At 38.0% G+C, this 20,046-nt stretch overlaps 2 protein-coding genes across 2 annotated transcripts in view; both read right to left on the bottom strand.

Annotated features, from left to right (window-relative positions):
- LOC108666418 (organic cation transporter protein-like) overlaps nt 1-2,410 on the bottom strand; it is a 17,345-nt gene extending 14,935 nt beyond the window's left edge. The window contains exons 1-2 of the mRNA XM_018153295.2: nt 2,258-2,410; nt 870-1,038 (exon numbers count right to left, since the gene is read on the bottom strand). Of these exons, the coding sequence (XP_018008784.2) occupies nt 870-1,038; nt 2,258-2,390 (302 nt within the window). The 5' untranslated portion in view covers nt 2,391-2,410. The remainder of the gene's footprint in view (nt 1-869; nt 1,039-2,257) is intronic.
- A 1,504-nt stretch (nt 2,411-3,914) lies between these two features.
- On the bottom strand, nt 3,915-14,100 carry LOC125179320 (steroid transmembrane transporter SLC22A24-like). Its single transcript, XM_047884956.1, has 5 exons — nt 13,949-14,100; nt 8,742-8,880; nt 8,266-8,439; nt 4,820-4,936; nt 3,915-3,965 (listed from the first exon to the last, which is right to left on the bottom strand). The coding sequence occupies exons 1-5, from the start codon at nt 14,098-14,100 to the stop codon at nt 3,915-3,917; spliced, it is 633 nt and encodes a 210-aa protein (XP_047740912.1).
- Nucleotides 14,101-20,046: the final 5,946 nt, after the last annotated feature.

The raw sequence follows: 20,046 nt of genomic DNA, 5'->3' as shown, positions 1-20,046 counted from the left end.
TTTCGTAGATGTGTATAAGAGGTAGCGGTAGCGCTGTAGCGGTAAAACCTCGTATCGCTACTCAAATATGTAGCGGGCGCTACCGCTACCGCTACATTGCCTTAAATGTAGAGTCGCTACCGCTACCGCTACTGAAAATGTAGCGGCCGCTAGTAGCGGCCGCTACATGTAGCGCGCTACTGCCCACCTCTGCCAGTAGCTGATGCCAAGAACAAACATTGTCAGTAATATGGTATTTTGCCAGGAACAATGTACATGAAGCTTCACCAGTAGCTGATACCCAAAACAAACATGGGCATGAACATGGTATCATGCCAGGAGCAATATACATATATGTAAAGCCTCGCCAGTAGCTGATACCAAGAACAGTTATGGGCAGGGATATGGTATCATGCCAGGAGTAAAATAAATAAAACCTCACCAGTTATTCATACCCAGGACAAAAATGGGCAGGGATATGGTATCATGCGAGGAATAATGTACATGAAGCCTCACCAGTTGCTGATACCCAGAACAAGCATAGCAGAGATATGGTATCATGTCAAGAGCAGTATATATATATATAAAAATTTACCAGTAGATAATAGCCAGAACACCATAGGCAGTGATATGGTATCATGCCGGGAGCAATATGTACAAAACCTCACCAGTAGCTGATGCCCAGAACAAACATGTGCAGGGATATGGTATCATGCCAGGAGCAATATATATAAAACCTCACCAGTAGCTGATGCTCAGAACAAACATGGGCAGGGATATGGTATCATGACAGGAGCAATATATACAAAACCTCACCAGTAGCTGATGCCCAGAACAAACATGGGCAGGGATAAAGTATCATGCCGGGAGCAATATATACAAAGCCTCACCAGTAGCTGATGCCCAGAGCAAACATGGGCAGAGATATGGTGAGCTGCAGCATCCGCCAGCGCCGGATGAAGATGGCGTAGACGCCGACGGTCGCCTCGCCCAGAGCGAAGCTTACGCTGATCAGCAGCCCGACGACACTGCGGTGCTGCTGAGGCATGTATTCAGCACCTGCTGGGGCATGTACTTGTCACATGCTGGGGCATGTACTCAGCACCTGCTGGGGCATGTACTTCGCACATGCTGGGGCTTGTACTCGATAGCTCCTGAAGCACGTATTCACTATTCAGCAGCTGATGGGGCAAATACTCAGCGCCTGCTGGGGGCATATATTCAGCAGGTGCTGGGGCATATATTCTGCAGGTACTTAGGCATATATTCAGCACCTGCTGGGGCATTTGCTCAGCACCAGACCTTTGCGTGTCTTTTCCAAAACTGTTGGTGTTGGTCTACCTTACAATATTTGGGGGGTGCAGCCGTAGGCCACAAGTTTTACTCTCAAAAAGCCCTGGAGTTTTACTCTTCAAAAAGCCAAGCTTCACCATGATTTAACTTTACTCAGCCTCAGAGCTAGAAGCCGCAAACCACCCTTGAAATCCTTATTCTAGACATGCAACACACTGCCGAAAGATAATAGCGCCTTTTTCATCCAATGCTTAAGCATGTTTGCTTATAAGCAGGCAGTTAATCATCCGGCTGTACCTACTACGGCCTTACCTCTCAAGGCCTAACCTATTCACACTGTCTGCTCACAATCTTCTTGCAGCCAATGACTGGCCCTTAGAGCACACTTGGACCGCCTGTCTAACTTCCTGCAGCCAATGAGGTTAAGTTAAAGTCCGTTCAGGTTCGTTTTGGGTGGAGAAATCTTGCAACTTGTGTAGATTAGTCCTGAAGAGGTTAAACCGAAAGAGGTTTGGCAAGATGCAGTATGACCCTGCTTACCTTTAGCAAGCTTATATATTTTGTGGCTGTGGACATCCGGAGCTATGGCTTCGAGCACTTGACTTCATAGGTCGTTATGCACTTAGCGTTTTTACCTACGGAATGAAATATGAACTAAATGTGAAGTTTGGCAAAGCTAGCCTCCGGCATGCGCCCCAATATACTGTATGTTCTTCATCCAGTGTCAAGCATCCAAGTAAGCCTTATTGTTTATCAATAGTATAGTCATACGTCCTATTACCGATAGTCATAATATTATTCTCATTATTAATGTACAACATATAATACGCCTAAAATCGTCAGCCTGATAATGATCTTTCGCGAGCATAAAATTAACAGTTTTCCAAGTTCAAACGCGTTTAAATATCAATTTGCTATTTTTTCTATCTAACAATTTCATTCTTTAAAAAGTATATTACGTAAATTAAAGTAAAGTTATACGCACAAAGAACGAATATAATTTGGTAGACGGCGACGGCGCCGAGGCCTGCGAGTAGCCTCAATAGGATGAGCATCACGGGGCCTGTGGATGCCGCCCCCAGCGAGCTCCCCGTCACCAGCAGCACCAGCGACAACATGTACGACAACTACACGCCAACTTTAGCTTATTCTTGAGTATTAAAGGATCATTCTAAATGTTACAGACAATTACAGGGTGACACAAAAAAAACAGAGCTCATAAAAAGTTGAATAATTTCCACAATACTCAAGTAATCCTGTTATTTGTTTCAGATTCATTAAGAAGACGGATTGATCTAAGAGTCTACCACGTGTGAGCTTCGAGATGCCTTGGACTACAGAGCAAATAACAAAGAGTTTTTGTGGTATAGAATTGAGATTTTGCAGATGTTGGCTACATAGGTTGTACATAATTCCATAGAATTTTTGTTTCAAACTGAATAAAATTTCAGGAGTTATAAGACTTTTAGTGAGCTCTGTTTTTTTTGTGTCACCCTGTAATTAAATTTGAATGTTATAACTAATTTACTTAAGAATGAATAGGACTGAATAATTTATACAGCGAAGGAAAGACAAATATTCAAATTTTATTTCTAGAAATTCACAAATGTGCAATATGCCCACCATGTGCTGTACGGCAAACATTTAAGGAGAGCGTCCGGGTCCAAAATCGTCAATTTTGGTTTTTCCTGTTTTGGTCTCACCTTAAAGCTCATATTCTGACCTATGCAACGGTACCAAAATCATCTCTGTACGTTGATTTATGCGTTCACGACACACCGCGAAAGGACAGAGGTTGGTGGAGTTCTTTAACATTTAACATAGGGACTAAATGCCTCAGTGCACCTTAAATAGCTAATCTTCACACTCTTCGCTCCAGTTACCTTCAACAGTCATCAGGGATGGTTCTCGCTCTGTCGTTCCCACCATCCTTGACAGAGATTTAGCTCCAGTATAGTCAGGTCTTATTTTGTATCGTCTTATTCCAGTATCGTCTGGTCTTACCTTGCATCCTTGATTGCCGATTTCGAGGCGCCCGGGACTTTGTCGGGCTCTACTAACAATCACACTTACAGTATTGTCACTGGAAAACTACCTCCTCCTACAGTTTTGAAGCTACAGCAATGAGAGATATACCATTCGATTTGCAAATAAAAGATCTAGATCTTGGTCGTAGCTTTTTTCAATTTCGTTTTATTTATGAAAATATTCCGAAAAAAGAGGGGGAAAAGGGGAAATCGGAATATCTTCGAAAATTTTTTGAAAATGCCCCCACACCTGGAAAATTCGAATTTCAAAAAAAGCTTTGACGAGCGATAGATATGGCCCTTACGCATCGAATGATATGCGTCTCGATGCTGTAGCTTGAAAATCCTAGGAGGAGATAGTTTTCTACTGTACCCCCTATTTGGCCGTTTTCTAAATATTTCACGTTTCCTTTCATTTTTTCGAAAAATTTACACGAACAAAAAGTCTTAGAATTATGTTTTACATATTTTTAAGAAGTTTCAAAGTAATCCGTCCGTAAATAAAAAAGTTTTCCTGGGACCCAGACGCTCCTCTTAAACGGTAGCCAAACTCGTCCCACTCACGATAAAGCATATCTTCTGTTACTGAGGGCACCGTAGCAGTGGTACAGTTCTTTAGATCAGCCATAGCTGTTGAAGAACCGAAGGCGGGACGTAAACAGCTTCCTTGATGTAACCCCATAAGAAATAGTCACATGGGGTGAGATCAGGAGGTCTCGGTGGCCAGTACTGTAGAGCCAGATCTTCATTTCCATATGCTTGCTCCTATGTAGGACGAGTTTTGCTTCCGTTCAGACGTTTGCCTTGCAGCGCAAGGCAAACATTCAATTAATATTGAACATTTATTAATATGGAAAAAAATTGAATCTTTTTCTTTCTATTGGTGTATAATTTTTTCATTTTGAAATTATACTTAACTAAATACAAATAGGGCTCATCATTTAGAATAACCCTATATATTGCATTATGAAACGAGGTTAGCACTTTCATCGGGATATTACTTATAACCGTAGCTCCTAGGAAGGACCATTTTCTATAGCAAATTAATATTGATGGTCGCTTAACAGTTTTTCGTCTGACGTTCTATTTGCCTCATAAACCAATTCATATTCCATAAGAAGGATGGTACAATAAATCAAGCCATAACAGGAATTACACTCATTTGTTAGTTGTTACTATATACATTATCTCGGGTGACTACCCACGATAATTAGCGTGCCGGGAGAAAAGGATTGGATCAAAAATTACTATTTAATTTTGCAATTGGGATCTTTAAATTTAACTTGAAAGAAGGAAAGACGTAAATTCTTTCCTATTTGAAATGGGAGGTTCATATGATTATTGTAAAATGCGGTATGGAGCGGCTTTCTTCAATTAGTACAATCAGCATCAGTATCAATTACTGGATTCGGTATTACGGAATTATAGGTATTAACCTGCTAGTATTTAATTTTAATAATTCTGTGGGTTTGCTAGATCTCAAAACAACAATATTGCCCTGTGGGTGTGCTAGATCTCACTCTTCTGCCGAGCCTGTCCGCCATGACGCCGCTGGTGATGGCCCCAAGAAGCTGGCCGGCGTTATAGGCGGACGTCGTCATGGATGTCAGGAAGGACTTGTCGCACACCAAGTCAAACTGCCGCGGGATCTCGTAATAATTATTTTTAAGTCCACGTACTGGCAATTATTATGTCGACGTAAACCCTAGTAACAATTTTACAATGGGCTTAGTCTGAGGCTGCATGACATTGTTATGTGGCTACGACATTGTACAAATAAAGTAGAACCAGTAATGAAATCAGTGGTGTTGGACCTATATGGCTTTCATGTGGCAAACCAAGATAATACTGATAATCCAAGTTTTTGGCTTAATGTTGATGTATTAAACAACAATTAGCGAATTCAGACCAAAAACTTATTGGACAACGAATGTTCTAGTTCATAAAATTTATTTTAGTTCAAAACTCAAAAATTGATAATGATCTCATAGTAAAATAAGACTATTTGTTTAATTATCGGCCAATAATTAAATAGAATTACATGAATATTAATTTAGAGAATTTCTTTTAATTTGAATTACCTGAAATTTCAAGTCGTGAGATACGTCGCGACTTGTCTATAGTCCACTTGCACTCGAATTTATAGTTAGGAAATTGCATAATGCACATCAGTTGTGATTAAAAATAATTATTTTGTAGGCAGTTTAAAGTTTGAATGTGTATCTCTTCCGCGGGCACTCGGACAACTTTGGTTTGAACGAAGAACGAACGTGTCGTTCCGACAACAAATACCTAAGTTCATATAACTTATTTTAGATCATAGATTGAAAATTAATGATAATCTCATATAAAAATAAGAATATTTGCGACTTGCGTAATGTTCTGCATATAATATAATAGAATTACGTGAATATTAATTTATTTAATATCTTCCATTTGAATTGCCTTAAATTTTAAGTATGAGATACGTTGCGACTTCTCTATAATCCACTTGCTCTCGAATTTAGAGTTTGAAAATTTTATTATGCTCTTTAGAGTTAGTAAAAAGAATTCTTTTCAAGGCAGTAGGAATATAAAGTTTGATGGTGCAACCGTCGCGCGAGCACTCATGCAGACGACATCCGTTTGAACGAAGATCGAACGAGTGTGCTGTCTAGCTTCCGCCTTCCAGTAGTGTTGTCACTCGTGCAGTTACAAGTATACTCGTGCAAGCTGCAAGGCTGTCCTAAATACTTGTGTTTCCTATAATGTTTCTGTGTATTTGAATTACCACGTGTTCATTGTACTGTGATCTAGAAGAGTGATTGGAGGAGAGCTCACGTTTTTCGAAGGCAGTATAAAGTTTGAAAGTGCAGCCGTCACGCGGGCACTCATGCAGACGACATCCGTTTGAACGAAGATCGAACGAGTCTGCCGACTAGCTCCCGCCTTCCAGTAGTGTTGTCACTCGTGCAGTTACAAGTATACTGGTGAAAGGTTGTCCTTCTAAATACTTGTTTCCTACAATGTTTCTGTGTATTTGAATTACCATGTACTCATTGCACTGTATCTCTAGGAGAGTGATTGGAGTAGAGCTCACGTTTTGGGCGGCAATGTGATCGGTGATAACAATGCGCTCGAGAAGCGGTCAGTAAGTAAAGCCAAATTTGCAAGCCTTGCCATTCGAAACAGAGCACGCCTGCTATGAAAATTTCAGAGCTCTGAAGATATTCCGACAATGAATTCTACCGTTTCAGGAAAAGGAATGCATGTCAGTACTGCAGTTCACTTTCAGTTCAGTTGCGAGCCGGCGAGGTACGCTGGTACTGGTAGTGTTTCGGTTCATATTTAAAAGTTTACGAGTTTATTGCATGTAAATGATTTAATTGACTGACCAGATGGTGGCAAACCAATTTTTTGCCCAACTCACATTCAGACGCGTTCATAACTTCACGATTTACGTTCACTTTTTCTTATTTTACTACACCGGGACTGGGATAACTTTTGTTAAGCATTTCAAAGTTTGTTTTGTTTGAATGTTGTACTTTTGATTTTATTAGTCATTAATGTTTTGTATCACAGCATTCACAGGTTCACAATGGCAATCACTGATCAGAATGGCTTCCGTTTGCTTTTGCCACAACGCGAAGTAAACAAAAGCTCCATTAGTGTAGAACGAAGTGTCAGTAGTTTGGGATTAAATCGCTTGATTAAGGTGCACGACTTCGATGAAATTTTTGTTGATTCAAATATCGGCTACTATTTTCAGAAACAAGTCATCTTTTACAGAAAACCTTCCAAATTTTGTCCAAACTAAATGCAGGCCTGCATGGTAATCATGAAATAGCTTTAAATTTTACTCACGAAAATGTCAGTCATTAAGTTGGGGTCAAATTTGCTATCACAGTCATAATAACTTACGGAAAAAACACTAATGATATGCGAACCATGGCATAGTTCATTTAGTGGCTGTAATCTTTGGCTTCTTGAAATTTCATGGATGATATCGAACATATTGTTAAATAAATATATTCGAAATTGATCAGGCCTTTTGTATTGAAATTAAGTGAAGCACCTTTGCTTCTTTGAAAACAAATTTTGACCATAAAATGATTACAAAAAGTAAAGGAAAATCGCATTTCAACAAAAATTGTTCAATTATTATTTGGGTAGTCTTTTAAGGCAAAAGATTTCTCTATAGATATTATTTGTAGAATATTTGATTTCATTTGCCCATGAATTGAACCATGCTGGGCCAATGCAATTCTAATCATGTAGACATATCTAATCATGTAGTCATATGACAGGCCCATGGTTTTACCATGTATGAGCTAAATTGGCCCTATGTAGAAATCACGTGATTTCTATGTGGCCTAGCTGGGCAGAATTTTCACAAAAACCATGAGGTTGCCATATGGCATTTCCACATGTGGCCAATATTGTAATGCAACTTTGGGCCAACATGGGCCCCTTTGAAAATTGTTACTAGGGAATGAATTACAATATCTTGGCCGTAATGTTGTGGTAAACTCACAATAATGTCATGTGTTCGCATAATCTCATGATAATCTAACAATGTCGAGGGTAAACTATGATCCAAGGGATCAACTGATGCTCTGAACACGTCGGGCGCGCGTATCACGACGCTCGCAATGTCGTACCATTATGATAAAAATGAATAATTTTGTTTGAAAGAACATATGAACTGTACAGACCAGAACCATTCGTTATTTTTACTTATAACGGTAATGACACCAATGAGGATTATTGAAAAATGCAGTGTAATTTATCTATCGTCACGCCTATTGACAAGTCATTCAGACACCCATAACCGCTCAACCCATAACAAGCACCATTCTATTTCACGTCCAATTGCCCGTCACTCGCACTTCCATTGTCACGTCGTTCTCAGGCACATTGTCACATCCAATGTCATGAAATTCTCACGCACATTGTCACGTCATGCCCAGTGTCCCGTCGTTCTCACGTCCATAGTAGTGGAGGACTGGAAGAGCTCGTGGTCGTACACCCAGCCGTGGTCGCAGCTTCGCACGTCAGCAACAGCGAAGTGGTCGGCCTCGCACGTCGCGCCCCCAGACCGCGCCTCGTCCTCCTCGTCCCGCCATAGAGACGCCAGTATTTGGATGGGTCTTGATGCATACTGAGAAGAATATGATATATAACCAGTGAAGCAGAGCAAAGTTATGCAGATCTCTTTTAAAAATATTTGGTAATGCTAATCTGCTTTGAAGTTATTTTATGAAATGAACATGATTGTATTCCAGAGGTTACTTATAAGAGAGTGAATCAAGAGGTATACCTATATCATATCTTTATAGTTGAAATTTGATTATAGAGGAAAGTGCTTCGGTTTCCATGGACATCTGTACTTAGATCGTATATTACATGTTCCGCAAATTATTTTACGGACAACATTGACCATAGGATGCCCCAGTCCCGCACATTATAGGCACTCGTCTCGTTGGTGAGTGGTGAGTGGTATTCACATTTGGCCCACTCGTTGTCTTCTGAAGGAGTGGTGAAGTTGAGGAAGTCGTCTTCGTAAGTCGTGTTCGAGGAGTCGCATGACGGCACGTAACATCTGCCACGAAAGTCAAACATTCTTTGTTATTACTGTAGGATTTAATCGCTTGCCACCAAAACCCAACAATTGTAGAAAAAGATTTTCAGTTAGAACAGTTTTCAATGCGATTCCTAATTACTGAAGTGCCACTAATAAGTCTATATCGTAAATTTATTAATTTTTTTCGTTTGATTTATGCTTTTTTTACATAGTTATTAACTTCACTTATTTACAACGCATTCACAAATTGATTTTCCGAGCAACTGTGAGATTTTAGTAACGTTTAGTGTCATTCAAATTCCTCGTATGTTTTATACTCTCTATAATTAACAGCAGAAATTGTTCGTACAAACATTAGTTCATATAAGCGTTCTTCATCAATACAATATAGAAATATTTCACTCGGTCAAAAAAGAACTTTTAGTGTAACACAAAGGCAACTGCAAGGTCAAGCGCAAGTTTGAGGTAACGAAAAGTGTTAAATTAAAACGCTCATCAGCATCTCGTTACGAGCGAGATTCGTGATCGTGATAGAAGCCTAATCAGTATTTATAATCTCATCTTGAATGCCTCTCAAGTGAAGCGTATTATGATCATGGAATTATATTTTGCATCTGACGCCAACAAACAATTGTCTCCCATCAGGATTGATTGCAAAATGTAATTCAGAGCCAGTCAAATGATAACTAGTAAACCCATATCGCAGCTAAGAGGCCCTCCAGGTATTGGCTTTAGATACATTGACACCGAAAAAAATTGATCTGAATAATAAGAGACTTGCAATTATCCCCTGTCCGATTGAGGATAAGGATGCCGCATGCAAGAGTTATGTTGTCGAGGAAGTTATAAAAGTCTCAGATGTTCATGTAAAGGATTCAGAAATGACCAATAAAAAATAAATGTTGTTAGAGAGGGTGTTATAATGCATATCAACTTCCTCAAGAATGAATTGCTTGCAGTAAAATCAATAGTAGATACTATTCATGGGAAAGTAACACAGGAACTGAAATCAGAAAATCTTGATAAAAAGTAACTCAAGAAAATATTGAATTAAAAACAGAATTGGATAATTTTGGTATAGAAGTAACTCAGGAAATGACTGAAGTAATATCAAAATAATTTGAAATCTCTCGACGAAGAAGTATCATCATTAGCGGGAATTCAGGTTGAATTAAAGCCATATATTGATGGAGTTGAAACAAGGGCAGATTTTATCCCGAATGAAGTAGCAGAAATTTTGAGAAAGGTCGTATATAAGTACTTATATCATTAGTCTGCTTATATCGCAAGTTCACAAGGAATTTAAAAGCAAAGAAAACGCCAAGAAAATTCACCATATCGATATTGAAAACGTTTCGGAGTCCAGCTCCATCATCAGTTCGACTAAACTAAAAATGAATTTTAAAAGTCAAAATTCAAAGACAGACATAAAACCTAAACAAGACCTAACATTATATCGAAATAAACAGGACTAGTTATGAACAACTTCATAACTAGTCCTGTTGTTCATAACTAGTCCTGTTTATTTCGATATAATGTTAGGTCTTGTTTAGGTTTTATGTCTGTCTTTGAATTTTGACTTTTAAAGTGATTTTATTCATTTTTAGTTTAGTCGAACTGATGATGGAGCTGGACTCCGAAACGTTTTCAATATCGATATGGTGAATTTTCTTGGCGTTTTCTTTGCTTTTAAATTCCTTTTGAGAAAGGAGGATGAGTTCTACAACGAATTACAAAAATTGAGGAAAAAATCAATATGGGAACAAGCATTCGCTAGTGAACGCTACTGTGATTTTAGAGATAGATTAAATATTAAACTAATATAAATTCATCAAAAAACAAATGCATTGATAATCTTGGTTAATTAAAATGAAGGTTATTATAAGAAATACTTGATAAACACAAGATATACAATTCTCTCTACTTATTAAATGTATTTACGGTTTGGTTTAGAAAAGACATTCCATCTAGTCAAGTGTTATTAGCCCATTAAAAATATTTGAGAATATAGAGTGATTTATGATGGAATTAAATTAACGTTAGTCGAGAATAGTTCTATCGCACGCTATTGTCATTCGAGACAGCCCGTGAGAAAAACAAAGCTTATAAAATCTCTTGTGAAAATGGAAGACTTGAGGATAGATGTCCAAGGAAAGTTATGTTCAATTCTGGAACTATTAATGAGCTGCAGATTGATATTGATAATATCCGCTATGATATTCATCGTCTCTCCACCGAAATGAATCAGCTTTAACTCAAGTGAATATATTATAACAAACTTTGAAAATTATTTTAGAATTAAAACCTGAAGAAATGATTTATAAACGTAGTACTACTTCTGCGCATAGGTAGTATGTTTACCCATGTAAACATACTACTTATGCGCAGGAGTATAGAAGTAAACATAATACCTATGCGCACGAGATTAGGAGTAAACCTACGATCTATGCCCAGGAGTGCAGGAATAAACATACTGCCTATGGGCAGGAGTGTAAGAGTATACACACTACCTATGGGCAGGAGTGTAAGAGTATACATACTACCTATGGGCAGGAGTGTAAGAGTATACATACTACCTATGGGCAGGAGTGCAAGAGTATACATACTACCTATGAACAGGAGTGTAAGAGTATACATACTACCTATGGGCAGGAGTGTAAGAGTATACATCCTACCCTGTCAAAATTTTCGTGTCGATTAAGGTCGTTTTAGAGGAACTGTATTCGGCTTAGGGGTGAATCAGGAGCAAGTCGGCCACGTAGGGTGTTTTGCTTCTATTTACCAGCCTCTTTTAGAAGTCAATTGCCCGGTAGGCCAAATCTGCGTAATATGATTAAAAAGAGCTGCTGGTCAAGCTTCGTCATGATGCCCCTGGTCAAACGCTGATGACGCTACCGCATGATGGGGCTGGTCAGAGGCTGAACAATGGTAAACGCACGAACAATCGAAGTTCCCGCCATACGGGGGTATGCGGGTATGTGCATGGGGGTCTACCTCCCGCACCCCCCATCCGGACAGAGCATTAACCGTTGCAGCAATAGGAAGGCGCCAGTTTAGATCGAACAGTCAATCGTTCAGTACGCAGTGAAGAGTGCTCATTGCTCAATGCTTATCGAAAAGGTACTATTATAGTTTTGTCTTATTCAGAGAGCTTTAAACAATTTGATGCTTTCAGAGAGCTTTAAACAATTTCCTTAAATTATGACGTATTTGACTGGAAAATTTAAATTATGAAGGAAAATTTGTTAAGTTTTTCCCACGAGTATTTTATTGATAAGATGTAGTTGTATGGTGTGTCTTTCACCATCACTTATTTCAAAACGCAGCAATCATACGATGCAAGTTCTTTTTTCGACAATAAGAGAAGATTTCATGTGGAATATGCTCTAAATCAGTTGTTATTTGATCAGTTCGTTGCAATAGGTACTTCTCAAGTTCTCGTCGGCAGGCGACATTCATCATGACCACGCATTTGTGTGTTCAAGATTTTGGCTGCTGTAGAAATTTTCAACTTTGGGCATGTTCCAATGGTACAGGTTGCAGAGCGTATACCGATTATTCGCAAGTAAGTTAGTTGCTTTTCTTCCGTTCTATCTACTCTATTTCGTTGTATAATCAGGCTTCATTATGGAGTTACATTCAAGTATAAGGATGAATTTGGTTATTTCTGAAGAACTACAAATTATACGAAGATAGATTCAGAAAATTTCCATCGAGCAATATTGAATTGGTATTAGACGTTAGAATTTAGAAATGCTTCTATTCTTCATTTTCAGCAGTTGCAAGCAGTATTTTCAGACCCCGGTAAAATTTTTTGCTAGACGAATGGTTTCTTCAGCCAAAGAACTGTTCAGCTTTGGGCATATGTCTGCATGCTTGAGCTTATTGCTCAAGCAGAAGATAGCTTATGAACTATTTACTTTACAAGGAGCCTCTCAGTGAGAAACATATTTGATTTGAGGATTTCCATAACTATCGTTTATTTCGCTATTTATTTGATTGTCTCTCCAGGAATTTAGAGTGCAGTTGATAACTTAGATGCTTGTAAAGAACTACATGTGAAAGTCAATACCAACTGTCATTGCAGCAGCCGACGATAGATGCAGAAAGATCCTCACTTGCTATGAACTGTGAACAACTGGAAGCTGCAATCAAGTTAGTGCCGCATCTAGATTTTGTTAAGATTAACATGTGCTACTCCGTTCTATTGTGTGATCTTTCGTCAATAAACGCAGAAATTCGAGGCCCTTGCAGAATTGTTTGCTCTATAGAAATTTAATGTGACGAAAGTTACACGAAATGAAACGGCAAATAATTCAACGATTATTTTAAAAACAACGTTGTTCATTCAGTAGGATACATGGATTTAATAGGAGGAATTGGCTTGACTTGCATTACCTCGAATCAGGGATACCTTTTGATGTATTGATTGAATTTTTTTATTTGCGATTATTGCCCTCATTTCTAACCACGACATGTCATAATAGTTACTAGCTGTAAACGTCTTTGCATGAAATTGAGCCTCTGGTAGACTGCTCTGATCTTAAAACTGAGCGAGTAGTGCAATATAGACTGCATATATATATAACGTACAGAGATTGAAATGTCCCCTCCCTTCCCCCCATAAGGGGGGGAGGGGGCATTTTTTAAGCATTTTTCATATTCGGCCGTGTCTGTCCCGAACGTATCAGGCACCAAATACGCGCACCCCACGATCTCCCCAAGCTCAACGAGTAATTTCACAAGATTCCATTTCGGCGTTTATTTCGCTACGGCAACCGGAACCTAAAGCGGACATAGAGCTTCTAATTTACCCTGCCATAAGAACTTGGGGCGTCCGTGTGCCAGCGGCTGACAGGTCTTCGAATTTCGATAGGGTACCTATGCGCAGGAGTGTAGGAGTAAACATACAACCTATTGGCAGGAGTTTAGGAGTAAACTTACTACCTAAACGCAGGAGTGTAGTAGTGAACGTACTACCTATTGGGCAGGAGTGTAGGAGTAATCATATTATCATACTACCTATACGCAGTGTAGTAGTGAACGTACTACCTATTGGGCAGGAGTTTAGAAATAATCATACTACCTATGGGCAGGAGTGTAGTTCACAAATGAGTCCTGCACCACGGGCATTCCGGCGAAGAAGGCGGTGAGATAGCACAGCGCTGCTATCAACAAATGCGATCTTCCGAAGCCGCCTAGCCTGTTGAGCATAGCTTCGACGTCCATATGGGCCATGCTTCCATGAATCCAGGCTTGAGTGTGGACACTTTCAATCAATTAAACTGATGAACGATATTCTGTTTCGGTTCTGAAGTGAAACTGAAGTTCATTGAAAGTAGTATCAGCCACGGCTTAATTTCACTAATTTGTATCATGAATCAAATCTACAAGATACTGCAGAATTTTTTTCGCAGAACTGGTCAGCACAGCCAAAACAATTTCCTGAACTTTTACTGACAGAACTTTTCCTCAATATGGCGATACGTGACATTGGTTGACCCACTGCTATGCCTTAATCAGAACTACCCCTTAGTGGATATAGAATATAAGAATAGAATTCTTTAAATAAACTTCAACCATTAATTCGCAAACTCAAATTACCAAAACTTGAGATACGAAGCAAACATGATTTGAATTTTATTTATCAAAACCGCATCTTTGGCTAATGTTTTTGATTGAAAATCTGAAATTTGCAGCTTTTAATGAGATTTTTATGTTTCATACAAATAAATAGAACTCAAACTAACTTATTGAATTTGGTTTGCGTAAATCACCAGTTGCCATTATAGAAACTAGTTGAAAACATGGAGAGAATCGAGGAGTTGTGCTACAGCGAAAACAAAACTATCAACCGACTGTGCATGGCTTATCGTTCCTTGCTTCCTAAAACCCATACAAAGCTGCATATCTTGCCTATCAGTATATTGAAGATACACGAATCTGAAAGATTGTCCATATGTTTGTCAAGATTTTTCTCAGCGCAGTCGAGGGCAGTGTGAGTAATCAGATCCTGATGTATGTGAAAGTTCGTTGGTAATGTATTATCTACCTCTGTGTTTTGTTAAATATTTGTAGGACATGCGATGGGAATAAAATGAACTGAAGATATTGGGACGGGAAATATTTATTATTACTCTGGCCAGACAGTTTTCATGTGGACGCAGTGAAGAATATTCCACGCATTCAAGTACGTGGTTGTTAATCTTCCTGCTGGCATAACATTTGAACAAAGAAATAATTTATTCATTGGTATTATCGAAGCCTAATTAAATCATTTAAATTCGATAAATCATGAATGAATAAAAATGGAGACTTTTTGAAATGAATGGAGAGGAAGGAGGAAATGACTTAATTATTGTACACACAAAAGAGTTCGTATAATGTTATCAGGGTTGTTTTTCAACTACGGCCATGACACATCCAACTGTTAGTACACATCCAACTGTACGAGTAAAATAGGGTAAACATTCTAATCTGCACTCAGCTGACAAAGGAAGGTTGATATCAAGCACTTCAACGTATTTTAGGTCTGTGGCGCTCACAGAAATTATATCCCTCCTTTAAAACGTGCGCATCATCTTTCCTCTGGACACTATTATCTTATATAATAATGTATATAAGATATAGCAGTCAAGACTATGTAGCAGTCTTCGATATGGTTGACCCAATTTAAAATTTAGAGTGACGCAACTATGATCTATACATTGAATTATGGGTGGCGGGCGCCAACTATTCCCCACCTATAACCTGCCTATGGCTCCGCTACCGGCAAAGCTCTTATTCCGCCAATAGCTACACATTGGCCTCGGTAGCGCACCAATAAACCACCGATGGCCACTTCTAAAATAAAGTCGATACAATTTTTAATTTAGTTTAAAAGCCGATGCTTCCATATTTACTGATATTGCTTCATACAATCACCATTCTAGGGGCTACGTATGGAAATCCACCATGACGGTAATAGTAACAATGTCAGACATGTAGCAGGAACAAATTATCAGATTACCATGCCCATACCTAGTGAGAAATCAACTTGAAAAAGTCCCTGCCTGCAGGATGCGAACTCCGATCTCCCACACGCGAAGTAAAGCATCTAGTCTACCGTTGAGCCATCGGAGGACTAGGCTCTAGAGTAATTTTAAAATATTTAACTGAAGTATTGTAGCATTAATTTCATTAATTTATTTAATTAATTAATCATCACCACCGTGATGATTAGATGGTTCCGTTAAAAAATTTATTTGAACATTCTGCTATATCCGAGTACACTAAAAACACTTCGTTTATCCATAACGAACCATGGTTCAGCTCAGAGTAAAGGCTACGAGAAAATGCTTAAAATCATTGACGTTTCATAATGTGAACATTACATCAATTTTAACAGCGGTTCGATTCAAAATATTTTCACCAAGCATATTCTTGCGTGAAATAAGGAATTGGTATAACTCGATGATTTTTGAAATGTCAGGAGTGAACTACTTTCACCACTTTGAGTCACTATTTTTCTCTAGCCTAATCTTTAATCTTTTGCGTAAGAAAGATACTAGGACCATTCTAGCAGAAATTTAGACTTAAAATCGGAATAATTAACAGACAGTATAGTGTTTAAGCAAATTTCCCATAAATAATTAAATTTCACTATCGAAATCAGCGATAGAAAACCGAATTTTCATTTGTATCCCTCTACGTAAAAAATACTTTTTGACAGGTAAATTACCTGGAGAGCACATATTGCAAGCAGGACTTGGTGAAGATAAGTAGGAAGCACAGCGCCGACGCGCGTAAACCCAACTCATGTGAACGTGATCGTTTGCTTACTCGACTTACTCGCTGCGCGTGAGAGATGTCTAGCCGCTGCCGACTACGTCAACGTGGCTTTAGAGTTTAGATAAATGGGGCGATTTGAAAATATTGTAAATATCATATAACACACTTAATCGATCCACAAAATTTATACCTAATGACACAATAATTAGTCTGAATTTATCGCAATAGTTCCAACACAGCCAGTTGGCGCATGCGCAAAATTCGCAATAAATATATTCAATATCTCATGTAAAAAAAATTGGGTTCGCTGTCATCTTTTGAGAATTTGTATTTTCTGCGACAAAATTTTCCATTGTTCCTCGGACAATTTAAATCAAGAGCAGGCTGATATAAATACCCTGTGGCTTCACTTTGGTTTAAAAAATTTGTTAGGACCCTGCTTCTTTCTGTCTGTTTTACTCGCACCTACCAAATTCAAGCTAAATTTTTGCTAAATTTTTTAAACAAAACTTAATCATATAAGCCAAGCACACAGAACGAAGTCATAGTTACGTCTTGATCTCGAATGACCCGCAACCCAATAACACCTTTCTACGTTGGATAAATTGCGGTGGCAAATGCATTCGTGCACTGTGTAGTTTGGGCAAACGGTTATCGAGAGATCGAGATTTGACTGCAAGAGATTTGGCTTACAAGAGATTTCTCTGCAATGTGCCATCGATGATTCAGGCCCTATAAATCATCGATGATCCATCACTGACTCCCACCCTTACCGCCGCACTCTCGATTTATTGGTGGTTCATTGTTAACACAAAGCAGATCTGGCCGCTCACCGTTATGCCACCTGTTATCTACTATCGCCACCTATAATCATCGAGGCGCCACCCTAAATTTTTATTTAGGAGGATAGCAGATTCGAAGCTATGCTCTGGGCGCAGCCTTCTGGGCTCTTTGCGTCTGCGCATATACGTAATTCCTTTAGGTCCAGATTCATTTATCTACTTCGTGGTTAATTTAATCCTTTAAGTTCAGGTTCATTTATCTACTCCGTTGTTAGGGATTACAAAATCCCTAACACCGTTATTAATTTATTTCCTGAAGTTAAGGTTCATTTACCTATATTCCGTGGTTAATTTATACATCACTGGCATCCGGTGCTCTCTTTTAAAAGTTTATGCTGGTCGTTTATGTAAAGTTTAATATCTAGCGCGTCCCTAAGTTGAGGAGCAGGATGGATTCTATAAAGCTGACGGTTACGCAAAATCACAATAGTAAATAAAAACGACTACAGTCAGCTATAAATTTGCTCGTTTAGTTTTTAGATATATATGAATTATGATTACCGACGATTAAAACTGATGAAATTCAGGCAAAAGTAATTTCCTATAACAATTACATATCTAAATTAACATTTATCTTCTGTGCGTTTTAGTTCTAATAGTTTAACGTTCGCTGATTCTAGAAATATTTCCTAATGCATAAACATTATAATTGATGTTGGGCTACGCACAGAACTACATGTAAATGTTAATTTAAATATGTAATAGTTATAGGAAATTTGATTTTACCTGGATTTTGCCAGTTTTAATTTGTTTAATTTTCATTTCTTAATCATTAATTGAAATTATTTTACTTAAACTATGAGATTTAAACGATATTGAAGAAAATTAGAACGTACTTATATATTTTTATCTGGCTTGGTTTGTTGTTCTTCTTTGCGAATTTTTTCTACGCCGAATATGTAAGCAATATTATCATCGTCAGAATTAATGTTACTAAATTAGCTGTTAAATTGCAGTCATTCACACGAAGAATCTAATTTAATAAATTATCAATCTGTCTTGTTATAGTTATAGATCAATTCGAGTTGATCAATGACTGGATTCGTGTTGATCAAATTCACTGGATCAATACAAATGCACGATTTTTTGCGCTGCGTTTATTCATGCAATGAAAGCGCCTGTCAAAGCATCGACGTAATATAATCGGTATTTATCTAAATAATAAACTATCCAATGGCACACATTTTGAAATTAAATCCACTTTCAAATCATCGCAACCGCGCTATTTTAGCTCGCCTATGTCATAAGTTCGTTGTGAAAGAAATGGAGATCGAGTTTGCGACGAAACTTCAATTGTTATTTGAAAGATAAAGATAATAATAATATCAAACCCCATAATAAGAAGAAGATAATATCAAAGAAGAGAAAAGAAGATAATGAAAAAAGAAGAGAAAGAAGATAATATCAAAGAAGAAGATAATATAAGAAGATAATATCAAACCCCATTAGTGCGACAAATGTTTTTCGTTGTTTTAAGATCCCAAATTATTGGTACAAACTCTGTTCCAGCAGGGCTGCATGTAAAAAATATATAAAGCGCTCATTGATAGTGGAACATATTTTCAATACACGTTTATTTTAAAATCAGTCAAGTGTAAAGTTTTTCGTGCATTCAGATATCACCATGCGTTATTTTTAATAATATGTCCATACTACTGCACCTTAACATCCTCGTCTACTCTGACATCTGAGCAGTTGGTTAAATCAATTATAGCTTAACGCCAGTGTGTTAATTAATTAATTATAGCTTCATTCGATTCAATTATTTATAAACGTTAATGTACAGAAATGTATGGGTGTATGAAAATTACACCAGTAATTACATTAGAAATTTAATAGATAGTTTTTGAAAATTAAGATGTTAAAATTTATATTTAAAATTTCCATCTATCTTAAAGTGAAGAAAGAGTTAACGTCGCTCATTACCTTTAATCTAGTAAAGGGACGATCGATGAGCCTTGACAGCCGCCGGTGTTGCAAGCGAGTCTTGCCCTAAATTTCCTCTGATTCATCAAACTTATTGCATCCCTGCACTTGATTGGCCAAGTTTGTTCAAATTAAAACCTTAAAGTTGCTTCTCCGCAACGATTACTAATTCCAATTAACCGCATGCTTTAATTTATAATCTCACTGTGGTAATCCTTCTTACTAATTTAACTCGGCGCATTAGGGTACGCACACAGTGAAAGCAGATTGCCAGCGTGCTGGTTACCTGATCAGGCTGGCGCCTGAAACCATAGAATACAGAAGCCTATTCGTACAGGTTTTCACTGTGAACACTTACATTATTATCCTATGTTCATTCTTGTGGTGCGCGGGCAAACCTGCTTTCACTGTGTACGTACCCTTACTTGGCTTCAGCCTCTTAAGTGGATTTTTCATTTAAGGTAATTATGTTCTCGTTTGCCTATTGAATTATTCTCAATTATATCTCAATTTTTTCTCGAGTTAGTTACTTATATATCTTTGTTAGCAGCAATTCAAGCGTATTTTTTAATAATTCAAGTTTTTATTTTCATTCAGTCCTTTAGCAAGCAATTTAATTTCCGGACACTTTAAAATAGGCATGTGG

The sequence above is a fragment of the Hyalella azteca genome, unplaced genomic scaffold (assembly GCF_000764305.2).
Source record: "Hyalella azteca isolate HAZT.00-mixed unplaced genomic scaffold, Hazt_2.0.2 contig16599, whole genome shotgun sequence".
Taxonomy (NCBI): Eukaryota; Metazoa; Arthropoda; class Malacostraca; order Amphipoda; family Hyalellidae; genus Hyalella; species Hyalella azteca.
The sequence above is the reverse complement of the archived record's forward strand: the minus strand, read 5'-3'. Positions and strand labels throughout refer to the sequence as shown.

Excerpts from the sequence above, each read along its gene's own strand:
- LOC125179320 (XM_047884956.1), bottom strand. The coding sequence starts at position 14,100 with ATGGCCCATATGGACGTCGAAGCTATGCTCAACAGGCTAGGCGGCTTC. Across the intron at positions 8,440-8,741 it reads ACGAGACGAGTGCCTATAAT|TATGCATCAAGACCCATCCA; the intron begins GTGCGGGACTGG and ends TATTCTTCTCAG. Across the intron at positions 3,966-4,819 it reads CGGACAGGCTCGGCAGAAGA|GAAGCTGTTTACGTCCCGCC; the intron begins GTGAGATCTAGC and ends GGTTACATCAAG.